The sequence below is a fragment of the Rhincodon typus genome, chromosome 21 (assembly GCF_021869965.1).
Source record: "Rhincodon typus isolate 14 chromosome 21, sRhiTyp1.1, whole genome shotgun sequence".
NCBI lineage: Eukaryota > Metazoa > Chordata > Chondrichthyes > Orectolobiformes > Rhincodontidae > Rhincodon > Rhincodon typus.
This window is the reverse complement of record NC_063352.1, coordinates 14,070,760-14,086,886: the sequence shown is the minus strand read 5'-3', so window position 1 is coordinate 14,086,886 and position 16,127 is coordinate 14,070,760. Positions and strand designations below refer to the sequence as shown.

At 38.7% G+C, this 16,127-nt stretch overlaps 1 protein-coding gene across 1 annotated transcript in view; it reads right to left on the bottom strand.

Annotated features, from left to right (window-relative positions):
- LOC109933425 (voltage-dependent T-type calcium channel subunit alpha-1H-like) overlaps positions 1 to 16,127 on the bottom strand; it is a 260,784-nt gene that overhangs the window by 95,963 nt on the left and 148,694 nt on the right. Inside the window, exons 7-12 of the mRNA XM_048609686.1 lie at positions 10,773 to 10,924; positions 9,068 to 9,253; positions 6,839 to 6,956; positions 6,026 to 6,181; positions 4,373 to 4,460; positions 4,068 to 4,276 (exon numbers count right to left, since the gene is read on the bottom strand). Coding sequence (XP_048465643.1) covers positions 4,068 to 4,276; positions 4,373 to 4,460; positions 6,026 to 6,181; positions 6,839 to 6,956; positions 9,068 to 9,253; positions 10,773 to 10,924 — 909 coding nt within the window. The remainder of the gene's footprint in view (positions 1 to 4,067; positions 4,277 to 4,372; positions 4,461 to 6,025; positions 6,182 to 6,838; positions 6,957 to 9,067; positions 9,254 to 10,772; positions 10,925 to 16,127) is intronic.

Here is a 16,127-nt window from a genome sequence, read left to right as displayed (position 1 = left end):
TCAACCATTACTCAAAGGTAACTGAAAGCAAGGCCTAATGTGTTAGGGCGAGTGGAAATGGCAGACTGGCAACATTGGTAAAATGACCCAACACAGTGGACAGAAAGCTCCATAGATTTCAGACATCATACTGGAAGCCTTAAAGTAACAGATAGAAAGGAGGAGAGATGGTCTGTGTGTCCAAGGCAAGGAGTGCCTTCAGCCAAAAGGTCAGAAGGCAGAAGGAGAATATATAGAAATATCAGGGTTCAAACCCTAAGGGCTTGGGCACAACATTGCAATAGTGCAATTACCTCATGAGTGATCAAGGTTACTATACACATCTTTAACTGCCAAATCCTAGCAACCACAACACTAGCTTCAGCCACTTTTCAATTCACCACACCCATAGCTAATATTTGCTATCCATCAGGACTCAAGCCTGAAATTCAAATCCGCCAACATGACCTCACACACTTAATATTGCTGCAAGCCTGAAACCCAATGCCTCACAACTTGTACCTTTTGCTAACTATTAATCCATGACAGCCACATCATCCAAACAGCTTCTTCAGCACTCAATGACTTACACTGCAATCTCTGGCACGCAAGCAGAGGCTGTAAAAGCTAATCCTAGGCACGCAGGCACATCCACATGTCCTAACTCTCATAGAAGAAACCATGCTGGCAATCACTGGGCCACTCACAGCTAAAGTGTGGTCAATGGCAGCCCTGAAACCATCAAGGATAATACATGCTCATACTAGTACTCCTGCTCACATCTCACATCCCCACAAATGCAAAGCAGGAATTTTGTCGTAAGTAGCTTACCATCTTTCTAAAACCTTTCCACCTATATGGCACAAATCAGGAGCATGATGAAATATTCTCCACTTGCCTGGATGAGTGCAGCCTCAATAACACTCAACAGGCCTGACACCATCCAGGTCAAAGCAGCACGCTTGATCAGTACCCAATTCCCTCCCTCCAGCATTAGCACACCATGCAGTAGTGTGTATCGCCCACAATATGCAATGCAGCAACTTAAAAGGCTTTTTCAACAGTATGTTCCAAATCAATGACCTGCACCACTTAGAAGAAGGAGGGCAACAAGGACATGGATCCCCAAACACCTAACAGATCTTGGTCAAGCCACATACGATACTGGCTTGGAAATATACTGCTGTTCCTTCATCACCCCTGGGACAATATATTTCCTCCCTAATACTATTTTGAGCACGGACATGGACTACATTGATTCAGGAAAGTGGCTCACTACAACTTCCCAAGATGAATTAATGATAGGCCTGCCAGTGCTGTCCATATCTCCTGAACATATGAAAGACTCTTCTCAGTACTTGCTATACTACTCCTAATAGTTATTTAAAATACCAAAAATCTATGGAAAGCACTGGGCAAATAAAGAATTCAATCAGCAACATTGCTATAAGCAGTTTTTGATCTCATTAAATAGCAATGGTGTGGGAGCTCTGCAGCTGAACAAATGTTCATTTGTGTAAGATTAGACGAGAGGGCAATGAGTATAGATGTCATCATGTCAGCATAGTATACCTTCACCAATAATGCTGCTCAGTGCAATTTGGATTCAACAAATGTGTGAACCTCTGATATGTTTGGGGCTCCAAAATCACTTATAGGCCCAAATGTCAGGTGTAAATGGTCCCAATTTCTCACCTTCAGTGTTGAAGAACAGCAGTTTGGCCTCTTCATGAAAATGTAGTCGAATATTTTATTTTATTGTTTGCCGAGGTGTTAAACATACTTCCTTTAAGTTAACAGCAAAGTCAACATTTTTTGGACTACGGACTTCAAAATGGGAAAAGAATCTGGTTTAAACCAAGAAACTACAGACAATGTTGCAGTTTTTAGAAAAATCAAATTACTGGAACATTGTATGTTGTATCTATAATATTGCTTTAATCAAGCAGTGGGCAGAGAATGCTTCAGCTCTGTGGGGTGAGTGTAGGGGTGTGTGGATATGGGTTGGTGTGTACGTGTGTGTGTGCATATGTGTGTGTGTCTGTGTCTGTGTGCATGGGTGTGTCTGGGCAAGCGGCTGCAGAATTCTGTTTTGAAAATACACCAGACACACCCAGCCTGTGATGAAGAAAATGTCACTCTCATTTAGTCTTCCTTCTAGTACAAAAGTAAAAGAAAGTAACAGATTCTGACTCTCACTCTCTGAAAATCCCCTTCTTGACAAGAAAAAGGGTAAAGCTACCTTCAAAGACACTGAATAGTGAATCGTCAATAGTGAATAAAACATTGATAATCAGCATGTCCATAACATCGTGTAATTTTCAAAGTGTCAAAAAGAATCAGAAAGAAACTGAAGGAAATGTTCTCATCAATGCTTGAACTGTGCTAGAACAGAGCTTTGTTGACTTTATTTTTTATTTCTTCCTCAATATTAATATAGAAATGTTTGTGTCTTCACTCTTCACACATTTGTTTACATGGATATGGGAATTTGCTTGAGGGGGTAGAGTTTAAGTCATAGAGAGTTACAAGTTACCAATTCAGGTTTCCTTTTTACCATCAGTCAAGAAAGACAGAAGTCACATGACACGAGGTTATAGTCCAACAGGTTTATTTGAGATCAAAAGCTTTCAGAGTACTGCTGCTTCGTCAGGTGAAGTGAAGGGAAGCATATGGGCACAGAATTTACAGGCGGAGAGATCAAAAGATAGTGCAAATGGTGTGAGTGGAGAGTTGAGATCTGATTAATTGAGGCAGAGAAAAAATTATGAAGAGTTAAAAATAAGATGGTATTGGAGAGAAACCAAATTGCTAGAAAAATATGATAGGTATAAGAGTCACATGCCGAGGGTCTAACCAAAGTAACAAGTAATCCAAAAGTACACCATCTAATTAAGATAGAGAGATCATTAGTTATCAAGGCGATGGTGTCAAAACAGGACAGTGAGAAAGATTTTACAAATACATAACAGTTAGGTGCGGTCACATGTAGCGCCACATGAACCCAAGATCACGGTTGAGGTCGTTTTCATAGGTACAGAACTTGGCTATCAGTTTCTGCATTGTTGTGCATCTCAAAGCCACCTCGGAGGACACTTACCCGAAGATCGGAGGATGAATGTCCTTGATTGCTGAAGTGTTCCCCGACTGGGAGGGAACATTCCTGTCTAACGATGCCCTGAGGTATGGTATATTGGTGAGACCATGTAGATGCTACAGCAACAGAAGAATGGACACTGCACAATAATTGCCGGACAGGAATGTTCCCTCCCATTCATGGAAAGATGCCTTTGAGATACACAACAACGCAGAATTGTTGAACAGAAACTGATAGCCAAGTTCCGCACACGTGAAGATGGCCTCAACCGTGATCTTCAGCTCATGTCACACTACATATAACCCCGCGATACTGTTCTATGTTTGTAAAATCCTCCTTATTGTTCTGTTTTGACACCATCACCCCGACAACTTGTAATGATCTCTTTACATTAATTAGTTTGTACAGTTTTAGATTACTTCTTAGTTTGGTTAGACCCTCAGCATGCAACTCTTATACCTATCATGTTATTCAAGCCATTTGGTTTGTGTCTAGCAATATCTAATTTTTAATTTTTTTGTGATTATCTCTCTGCCTCAATTAATCAGATCATAGGTCATCCCTTCATTTGGTATTCACCTGCTGACACTTTATTCACACTGTCTGACACTTTTGATCACCTGCAGAGACTTATTATTTGACACTCCACTCACACCATTTGTATGATCTTTTGATCTCTCTGTCTATAAATTCTGTGTCTGTTCTGTGTCTGTGTGCTTCCCTCTCACTTCACCTAATGAACGGGCTACGCTCCAAAAACTTGTGATTTCAAATGACCCCGCTGGACTATAACCTGGTGTTGTGTGACTTCTGATCTTGTCCACCCCAGTCCAACACCGGCACCTCCACATCATCAGTTAAGAACAATCTGCTTGCAATAAGTAGCTGTTTTCGTGTTGACTACAGAAATCCCCCTTAACAGAACTATCTGGAAATGCACTAATAGTGCCAAAAAATAAATGTGTAAATGTTATTCGACCTAGCAACTTACCAAAGACCTCTGGTCATAATTTGTAGGATCAATAGAAGCACTGCTGCCTCTTCTGGATTCTAAGTAAGTATGAACTGAATCCATACATGGTGAACTCTTTGGTGTCGGCATTGGCGTAGCAGCAGTACGCATGATAATTGGTGGTGGTATGCTGCTTCGTGAATCCAAATGTCCATTTGATGTCATGACGACTGAATACATTTTTAAATCTGTAAAGGGTAGAACAGGTAATAATAAAGGCAGCAAGCCCAAAAGAGAAATCTCTCAATCTACAATTAGTAACATTTATTCTTAGTCACTCTTACCAGAAGAATGATCTTTAAATTGTTCACACTCCTCATCAAAATTAGCAGATGTTTTTTCTTCATCTGTATCTGATCTGTTGGCATCACCCTGAAACATTAATTCAATATGTGAAACGAACAGCCAAAAATAGGCAGCAAATTGTCAAAACTAAAATAAGTTTAGTAAAACAAAATAGGTTAATACCTCATAATTTCAGCCAAAACAATTACCTGCTTATAGCTTATAGCCAAACCACCTCTCACAAAATAATTACCAAACTCTAATTTTATGACTTTTACTTGTTGTTGTGTTCTACCCCATCAGAATAAATAGTTTATCTCTAAATAATCATCTTAAAAGTCCCCAAGTGGAGTATCCCTTGTGGAATTTTCACAGATAGCCAGACCTGATATTTTATCGTATTTGCCAACTTTACCATGATACGATATTGGGTAAGGCTTCATAGATCATAGAATCCCTACAGTGTGGAAACAGGTCCTTTGGCCCAACAAGTCCACACTGACCCTCAGAGCACCCACCCAAACCCATCCCCCTATAACCCACCTAATCTACATATCCCTGAACACTATGGGCAATTTAGCATGGCCAATCCACCTAGCCTGCACATCTTTAGACTGTGGGAGGAAACCAGAGCACCCGGAGGAAACCCATGCAGACACAGGGAGTACGTGGAAACTCCATACAGACAGTCGCCCAAGGGTGGAATTGAACCCGGGCCCCTGGCACTGTGAGGCAGCAGTGCTAACTGCTGTGCCACCGTGCAGCCACCAATCCTCCTTTGTCTTACCATTCTCTCCAGTGCTATAAAGAAGGGCAGGAAAGACTGGAACTTTTTTAACTGGAGCATAGGAGGTTGAGAGATGACCTTATGGAAGTTTCTAAAATCATGAGGGTAGAGATAGGGTTAATGGTAGGCATCTTTTCTCTAGGATGGGTGATTTCAAGACCAGGGAGCACATTGTTAAGGTGAGAGGAGAGAGATTTAAAACAGACATGTGGGGCAATTTTTTTTACACAGAGGGTGGTTCGCGTGTGGAATAAACTGCCAGAGGAAGTGATGGATGTGGGCACAGTTACAACATTTAAAAGATGCTTGGAGAAGCATTTGAATAGGAAAGGTTTGGAGGGATATGAGCCAGGAGCAGGCATGTGGGACTAGTTTACTTTGGGGTTATGGTCAGCAAGGATCGATTGGACTGAAGGGTCTCTTTCTGTGCTCTTTGACTCTGTGACAATGACTCTATGTTCTTACTCAAATGACTACTTTTCCAGATCCACAATATTGGTTCTGATAATCTCTTGCTGGGCTCCTAAAACATTCCTCACAAACAGGAAGATGTCTCAGACAGCATTCAATAAGAAGGTAAGATGTATGGTGGGCACTGAGAATAGATGAAGGAGAAGGAAAATGAACAAGCAAGGATGGAGAACTGAAGATGGTTGGAAAAGGTTTTAACGGAGGCTTTTGTAAGAAGGGGACTGGATGAAGGGAACCAAATCAAGAATTCCAAAAGTCAGAGCTGTAGTAGCTAAATGTACAGCTGCTATTAATTGAATAGGGGAGAAGACAGGAACAGAAGGCAGGTTCTCACTGACAAAAGATGAAGGGAGATCATACAAAGACTAAAAACAAAGTCCAGGATATGACTTACCTCTGCTTGGAAGCCTTCCACAAGAATAGCAACCAGTAGGTTGAAAAGCACATAGTTGCCAAAAGTCATTAATGCCACAAAGTACAGGGCAGCCCAGGGTGAGGTGGAGGCCATTCCATTATACAGGACTACATTCCAGTCCTCCTGAGTAAGGATCTAAGGACAAAGATCTTGACATTACCACATGATCATGATGCTATGGAGTGTTTGAGATTGTCAGTTTTTTTTTACTTCAGGTTCCTTCCTTCCTCTTCTAGCTTTTCAAAAACTGCACAGGGTCACCATAATGCTGGTTGATCAAAGGCATGCTCCCTTATCAGTTTTTGAATCAGGCGGGTGGTGCCTGCTATTAATCCTACCCATGCATCTGGGTGGGGAACCAGTACTGATAGATACTGGCCTGAATTCTTAATCCAATTTGTTAGGAAAAAAATGGTCTTGGGCTTATAGTAAAGGCACATTTCAATTTAAAAACTTTACACCAGATCATCACAGATTCTACGTTATTTGCTCATGCGATGTGGTATTATTGACCATCCCTGCAGGCAATTGCTGTAGTACATCTGATAAAAATCATATATTTACAAATGCAATAATAATAAATGTGTTGACAAAATGAACAATGATAACATTATGTTCACTAATTAAAAATGAAATATGCATATTGGTAACTCTAAACAATGGCGATCAAACAACACACTATAAATCTGTAACAAAAAGATTGCTACTGTAAGGAAGAAAACAATGTTATCAATCACATTATTGATTCCAGACAGCAGCAGCACAACTTTTGCTTTTGTGGAATGGCCTCACCTGAAATACAGTGACGATTGCCCACAATAACGAATCAAAATTCTTCCTGTCTGGTATTGTGTCTCCATTCTCCATCTTCAAGCTGAATTTACATCCAAACAGGTGCATGCCCAGAATACTATGGGTCAAAGCAGAATAACCTTTACAAAATTCTGATTAACATACCACAAATGAAGCAACAGTACATCACTGCAAAAACCAGAATGCCTTAAAGATTTTTAGATCACTAAGAACACAGACTTAATTTTTTTAAAGCTCTAGTTCAATGTCAAAGATTTATGGTGAATGGTAAAAGAAGCAATGATGACATGAGGAAAATCATTTTTAAACTAGTGATGATTAGGATCTAGGGTGCACTGGTTGAGATTGTAGGGAAGCAAATTCAATCAAGGCCTTCAAAGAGAATTGGACAATTATTTGAGGGGAAAAAAAAAAATCAGGCTTTGAGGATACAACCAGTCCATGATTCAAGAAGAAACTGAGCTAGGTCTTCACTGGGACAAAGACACCTTTATAGATACTGATGCGATGTTGGAATGTGTGAGCTCATGCATTTTGGGCGGAATAAACAAAACCAGATTGTTACTTAAATGGAAAGAGATTCCAAAAAGTTAAGTGGCCAGAGATTTGAGTGTTTTAGCGCATGAAAGACAAAATTTTAGCATGCAGGTGCAGCAAATAATTTTTTTAAAAAATGGAATATTAGCCCTAAATGTTAGGGGGTGTAAACACTTAAAAGCAAGGAAATCTTGTTACAACTGTACTGGTGAGGCTACACCTGGAGTACCATGTACAGGAACGAAAACAAAGTTGCTGGAAAAGCTCAGCAGGTCTGGCAGGTCTGTGAAGGAGAAAACAGAGTTAACATTTCGGGTCCAGTGACCCTTCCTCAGAAATGATGGTTGCTGGGAAAACGTCAGTTTATATGCAGAAAATAGGGAGGTGGGTTCAATAATTTCAGGACCTAAACTCTCCCATGTCCCAGCCCCCTACCCCACACACCAGGCCTTGTTACCACATAGCCTATCATTACACGCCCCCTGTTGTTAGTCACTAACAGTCCCCATTAACAATTATTCACCCTCCCAGCCTGATCGTTAGCAACTCCTTTGTCTGTCCAACCGTCTTTCTCTCTCTGTGGGCTCTATCCTATCGTTTACTCCCTACCCCACCCACCTCCCTATTTTCTGCATATAAATTGACGTTTTCCCAGCCACCATCTGTTCTGAGGAAGGGTCACTGGACCCGAAACTTTAACTCTGTTTTCTCCTTCACAGATGCTGCCAGACTTGCTGAGCTTTTCCAGCAACTTTGTTTTTGTTCCGGATTTACAGCATCTGCAGTTCTTTTGGTTTTTATTTAGTACCATGTACAGTTTTGGTTCCTGTATTTAAGAAAGGATATCTAGCATTGGCAGCTCTTTAAAAGGGATTCACTGGGCTGATTCTGGGATGAAGAAGTCAACTTATCAAAAATGGCTAAAAGATTAGGCCTTTATTTATTACTGTTTAGAAGAATGAAGGATGATCTTAATGATGCATACAAGATTCTAAGGGGCCTTGACTGGATAGATATGGAGAAAATGTTTTCAGTAATGGGGAAATCTCAAACTTAGGGTCATCACTATAGAATAAAGGGACATGCATTTATATTGGAGATGTAAAATAATTTCTTCTCCCAGAGGATAACGAATGTCTGGAATTCACTACCCCAGAAATTTGTGGAGACTACATCCTGAAATTATTTAAAGAAGAAGTAGATATATTTTTGAAATAGCAGGGAGTTGACTGCAATGCTGAACCGGCATGAAAGACAGTTGAGATCTGGGGCAAATCAGCCATGATCTTACAGAATGGCAGGCAGGCTTGAGACACCAAATGGTCTACTTCTGCTCCTCTTTCTTATGTTAAAATGTGATCTATTGAGGGCATCGGAGCTGAACAATCCAAGAGAGTGTTTTTCTTTTTCTAGTTTTTCCTAGTTTAAGATGTTCTATGGTTAGAGTCCGACACAGACCTTGGCGGGGGTGTATTAAATACAGACGGGTAGGTGAGCAAGTGTCTAGTTATGGTGCTCCGGTCATCATGAGTGTGGAACAGGCACAATGGAGCAGTTGGTCCTTTCTCGTCAATCATTTTCATGTGTTGAACAGTGAGTAAAAGTTAAATAGACACACTGCAATAGAACACATTTTGCTCAATTATAATGCAAATTAATTTTTGTAATCACCTGAAAATAAATATGAACAGCATAAGCAGCATACAGAACGTAGCCACGTTGTCCATGGTTTTCATCAGAACCACTAACTGGCGTCGTAGTGCAGGCAGGAAACGGACCAACTTCAAAACTCGGAGCAGCCGGAATGTTCTCAGCACCGAAAGGCCACCATCAGACTGACCAATGATTTCCCAAACACTGGGAATAAACAAGAAAATAATGCTTATTGCCTTATTTTCAGGATGCGCAGAAGCATCAGTCTTTCTCTAAGACTTTTCTGTTTTCTTGATTACAGATGAGTAACTTCTCATACTCAGGGGAATGGGTCAAGAGGTTTTATAACAATTATGGTATTTGCTCACATGGTTGTAATTGATCATTATATAAAACATGTAAAAGAAACTTATGAAAAACTGGATCCAGTCATGAAGAAACAGTTAATGAATAAATACAACTTAACAGTAAATATAATCTCAAACGATCAAATTTAAGTACTTCAAGAATGAAACTGCACTGATCAATTATAATATCAAATGAATTAATTGGTTCAAAGTAAACATGAAAATGCTTTCTTTAAGAAGGTAAACAAGGGAATCTCAGAAAATGTCTTTAGCAATAACATCACATGTGAGGATTTCACCTCATTGCTTTATTGCAATGGAACAATATCTAAAATTTGTGATTACTCTTCTTTCCCATCTTCAGAGATCAAACTTTCTATCAATCTAACATGGTTCTCTTCCTATGCTAAGATACAGGGAGTTACAGTCATATGAGGAGTCCAAAATTGAAGAACAGAGTTTGAATGTGAATAATGAGGCTTGGAACCAAAGAGAAAGTAGGTCTGGCAATGAACAGAGAGTACTTGAAGCTGGAGAGGAAGCAAGTCCAGTTGCAGATTATTGGATCAGCTCATCTTCCTCTTTCTTTTGTAATATGTGGACTGTCAACTTACTCTAAACAGAGAACAAGGGAGGAAGCCCATGACCAGGAACAGTGATTGAGCACATGGTCAAGCAAAGCTACTCCTTAATTTCATGTGCAACAGCTCTTTGGATACCTCTGAAAATAGGATCAGCAATCAGCACCATGATGCAACTCAGGCTTATCATTTGATTTTCTATTTTGCACATTTTTATGCACGATAATGGGTAGGAAGGTTTAATATTGGAGACTGTATTAAGCTTCACTCATTGGAGGATGACATACAGACCTGGGTAGGGAAATCACGAGAATGGCTTTGGATCTTGAAGGGGACAGATATGTCATCCATGTCTCTGAGCAGTAACAATATCAACCTAGCTAATGTAACTTGTATCTAATTGTTATTGTGCAACAAGCTACACCTTACTAAGATCCCTTTTTGCTGAGACTTACAAGTGGCCATTCCTTTACCGCTGTAATCCAAACAACCTCTGAAAATAAGTCAAGAAGAGAGGAATGGTGGCAACACTCTTCTGCCTAAACCCATTTATTAAATTGGAAGGACCAACTATTACATCTGAAGACTGAAGTTCTTTCTTATTAGTCTTTAATATATAGTTGAAGACATACTAAAGCCCACATGGGGACAGAGAATGACAAACATTTAATTGCCAACATTTTGCCTTCAACTCCAATTTGCAAGCAACAGCAAAGTACCTTCATTGAACAAGTAGAAATGCAAACATCTATCACAAAAAAAAAGTTAACAAAGAAACAAATATTGTAAACCTACCTGATAATGACAACAATTCCATCAAAAATATTATATGGATTCTTAATGTAACCAAAAAGACCAAATGCAAAAAGTTTAAGAATCATTTCCAAAGCAAACATGCTGGTAAATACAATGTTGCTGATCTCCAGGGCATTGGTAAGCTCTTCCGGCTGTGAAAAGATTTGAAATGATCTTTTAGCAAATCAATTAAATCATTTCATTGATGGATATTAAAAAGAATATTAATTATGCCTAAATGGTGTAATAATTTAATTAAAACAATACTAGCCTTATATTTCTGTGAATGAAGAAAATTGAGAGGTGATCTAATTAAAATGTTTTGCATGACTATAAGATTTGATGGTGTAGAAAGACTGAAACTATTTCTTTTCATAAGGAAGCTCCACAAGGTGAACAATAGCAGCATTGCCTTATGCCTGTCCATAAGTACGCTTCCTTAACCTAACAGCAGGGCGTGCTTGAAGAGCTTGTGGGCTGTAATAGGAAAAGGTCCTACGTGAACAGTTTCCTCCTCACTTTATTATAGTTTCCTCCTCCCAGCCCAAAAATGAGAATAGGAAAATAGTTGAATTAAAGACAGTTTGTAAATATTTACCATCTAATCCATACTGATTGTTTGTTTTCTTCTTTTATGTTTAGCAGAATATTCTGTCCTAGCATGTAGTGTGGAGTTTCTAAGATTTTAAAGTCTGACCTTCTATTTCAAGGGTACATCAGTTACACTCAAAGCAACTGTAGGATGGAGGAAAACTAATCAGATGTTGGGGCAATTCACACATCTTACTTGCTGATCAAAGGAAAGGGAAGAAATTCAGTGTGACAATCATCCCAGTCAGCCCTTAGTATAATGTTTCACACAGCTTTACAGTGATTTTACAATTATATAATTTTACAAGCAGCCTTTACACATTAGCACACAACAGAAGAAGCTTGACTATGATTAAACATGACTCAGAAGCATTATGTATTGAAATTAGTGTGTGCAAATCTGGTAAGTATTATTAGCACTTCCTGTCAACAGTCAGGCATTACATTTCGTTGTATTAACACAATAATGCCTTTTATAACAGAATTTACACATACATATAAAGTAGATATTTGTGCACCTGAGCATTTAGGTGATGTTTATAGATCTGATAATGGCTTAGGCCATCATAAAACCTTTCCATGTGCAATTTCTCTTTAACATCTGTCAGCCTATGTTGGGTACTGTATTGTATTTATTAAACAGGAGTGGAATATTGAAATATTATCCACTGGCACACCTCTCCAAAATCACTTTAACAATTTTATTCCAAAATTCCAATTAATTACTCGCTCCCAAGGTTTCTGATGATAGCTAGAGCACCGACAATGGACAAAATCGGCACTTGACTGTAACTCTTAAAATTTGTTGAAACCATTGCTTTGAAACAAGAGAGTGGATAAGAGAAACTCTGGAACATGACGATAAAAATTACTAAGGGCTTCTGTTCACTCCACTGATTAAAATTAATGATATTCAGCAGATGGATATATTCACATTCTATTAACATGGCACTTTTCAATAGCAAAATATGAATTTAAAATTTATTAAAAATTTACATTTTTTTGTCATGGAAAGTAATTTTGAGGCTGCATAAAGTCGACAAAGTTCAAGGTTTCTACTTGGTCTTGACCTCATAATAGTAAAACTTTTATAACTGATGAAAAGTATATAGACTAAATTGGTTAATATAGCTATTAAAATGGGAGTTGAAAGCTAAAAGCTAAACATGAGAAAAAAGTGTTTACTTGCCTAACTAGATATACCTGCCATTACAAAAAAATTCTAAAAGTAAGCCCCTAGAAGTTGACACTTCCAGACCATTTTATCACCACTGATGCCATGAAATTTGATGATTGCAGCACAAAACTAGTGTACTGAACGCTAGTGAGAAATTAATAAGAAGAATTACAACTTGGAACTCAAATGTTATGCGTTAGGTGAGAAAAAAACAGTCTCGCTATTATGGTAAATATTAATTACAGAAATCTTCAGCTGCACGTTTTGTGTTAGATGGGAATGATGTAACCAAATACGCAGGCAGTGCACAAAAGAGTTTATAAAAGTCATGAAGTGTTGAAATTCAAAACAAGTCTCATTTTCTCACCAGGTACTTGTTAGTTGCAACATATAATTTTTTATCCAAAAATGGAACCTTGGGCTTGACAATTAGTCACTCAAAGGGATAAACACTGGCTACATTGTCAACACAATGTTCATTTGAATGGAAAGCTCGCGGTGAAATGTCAAAGGAAAAATGGTATCATCAAAGACTTTAGACTGAGGAACATTAATCATCACATGGCAGGTGATGCAGGATGTGTATGATATATGATAAACAGGGAGTAGAAAGAGTGCTACCAGATTAAGGTCAAAGTGGGTACGCCAAACCATGGTCACCAAAAGTCTGGAGAAAATTTTAAGATAATTTATTAAGTTTCTTTCATGTTTTCACACACGTTCTGTGGAAGTATTTTTTACTCATTACTTTTGCACTGATGAAGCTAATGGAAATTGTCAATAGAAATTACAATTGCAGGGCACTGCTCACATCAAGTTGTAAATTAAATTCAAAATTCACTTGTTAAACAAGCAACAAGTTAATTTGAGTAATTAATGAATTTAATTAATAATTCATATTTTGTTTAAATGTTTCGTCTTGCACTTATCACGACATTCAGAAGAAATACTGGTGCAAAGAACAATGTCTAAAACAGTATGAGAAGGCTATCCTAATTGGCTGGTAAGTGGACTCTGATTGAAATAAGTGTTGCCAGGGACAATGCACCAGTTAGGTAACAACTGACAATTAATCTTTGTAATGCAAACTAGGCAGGTTGATGCTGATTGGTCAAGTCACCACACTGAACCAGATAATAGATGTTGCCTATTGTTATGTTGAAATGAGCGCAATGTACGTACATTGTCATGACTCACTGGGGTAGTGCACTGGAAAAAATCTCTGTGTTATCTGTTAAAGTCATAGCTTACAACAACTGCTGAAGGAAAGATGAACTGCTTTTCTGCAGCTGTAATGTCATTTATGACTGCAGAGAGAAAGCTCCTGTATTTGTGGAAATTATAATGCAGCTGTCTATCTCATTCCCAGCCCGAAGCTGTTCAGTTACCTAAGAGACTATCACATAGTTGCTGGCAGGCAAAAGGCTTTTGTCATCAATAACTGTCACCAGTCCATAGACCAATCAACTTCTTGCTGTTACTTAACTGCATCTGTACACAAAACCCCTCAGCTCCTGTTCACCTGCAACTATTTCAATTACTGCTTGTTCAAACAGCTATTTAAACAATGTTTGTCACTTCAGTGTCGGGTGACTTGCTTTTCAAAACATGCAGCAATCCATCAAAACACTTCTTTTAAACAGGTCTATTTCATCATAGGATTTTAAAAAGAATAAAAGCAAAAGGATACAGTCCTTTCAATATGTTCTAACTGCCTGCAAAGAACAGGACCCTTTTTACTAATATATGCAGCTTCTAATATCTACACATGTGCCACATTGTGAACCTGACAATCTTAAATTGCTAATCAGTGTAATTCTTAGCACACTCAGGATTATTTATTTAGTATTGACAAATTACGGAATCATGTGTGATGTTGAATTTTTTTGTGGGTTTTGCAGACAGGGGCTGGTTGGCTACTTCACTTGATGCGTAGCTAAAGGGACATTCTCTTTAATATGATCTGCAATCTTTGAAATGTACAGCCTATATACCTTGCTCAACTGAGCAAGTTGCTGAGTTGGTAAATTCAATGAATACTGATTCACATTAAGGTGAGGGTCCAGAACACCATCGATCTGTGCATTAATGCAAATGTCTATAGTATTCTTGAGTGATATATTGACAAGTAGGCTAATCAACTGATCACATGGATGTGGCATTGCTATCAATCTGCAAGTCCTTTATGCTTCTTGCAAACATGAAGGATGTACATGTGGAAATCTTGTTCAAAACTGGCTGTAGCAAATTGTCCAAACATTTGCTGATTCATGTTGTGTAGAACCAGTCGTAGCTCAGATTGGGTGTAAAGGGACATTACTACTGGATGTCTTGGGTAGCCCATGCAAGATGGATGCATCGGAGCCGTGGGGATGAACCCTAACATATACATCACCCAGCAGCCTATTGATCTTACGCAAGTCTGAGAAGCATTTTGTTTAGCTTGCCTTCGAGCAAGACTGTCTGATCACATTGTACGGTAGGTCCAATGGATATGGATTGAATGTGTCATTAAAAATGCCTTCCATTTTGTTGATATAACCATATCTGCTAAGGATGGCTGTTCTAATCCCATTCAGTCCTGAGGAAGGGTCACTGGCCCCAAAACATTGACCCTGATTTCTCTTCACAGATGCTGCCAAACCTACTGAACTTTACCAGCAACTTCTGTTTTTGTTTCTCAGCATCCTCAGTTCTTTTGGTTTTTATTCTAATCCCATTGTCAGGTTTACAGAGGTGAAGGGATAGATTGGCCTTAAGGTCTTGAATGCTGCCAGACATGTGCGCTGTATGTAAAAATCAGACAGTCATTCAGAATCCTGCAGAATGCATATACTAAATCAGCTAGACATGCTCGTAAGGATTCAGCACCTTCAGTAGATGCTGGTTTGTGACAGGACAACTGGGAGTAGAGGAGATTAAATTCAGCAAATACCTCTTCCTGTATGATGCGCAATTGAGGCACAACAAAATTGAAGGCATGCACAAGAACAAAGTTCTTGCTTTCATGGTCAGAGAAATTTACTGAGTATTTAGAGACATTGTTAACTGCAATGTAAAACTGCATTTGCTTAAGTAAAGTTATAGTTTGGGATGCTCCATCAGGTACTGTTTAATGTATGGGCATATACTGAGACAAAGAGTGGGATCAATGGATCAAGTCAAAATTTATGCACTTTGGACCAAGTGCATGGTATAAATTAATATCCCTATTCCCTATCTGTTCAATCGAACAGGCCTAATGCGGCCAATTTTGGTCTTGAAAAATACCCAAACTACTCTGGAAGGGTAAAGTATCTCTCAAATTTGAGCAACAACTAAAGGTAGCTGTTTCATGTTATTACAGTTGTAGTTGGACATGAATGATGGTCATTACTATCAGGATTCTTGCCATTGTGCCAAAAGGACATTCTGCGTTTCATACAAATGCGTAATGTAGTATATGAATTTAAGAGATGGTGTAAGGCTAGGAATCTATACGTGTTCAAAAATCTGATAGATCATATCAAATATGTCCCTTTGGCTGTCCATAATAAGCAAGATATTGACTGTATCCAATCACCCCTATGTACAAAAGACAAAACACA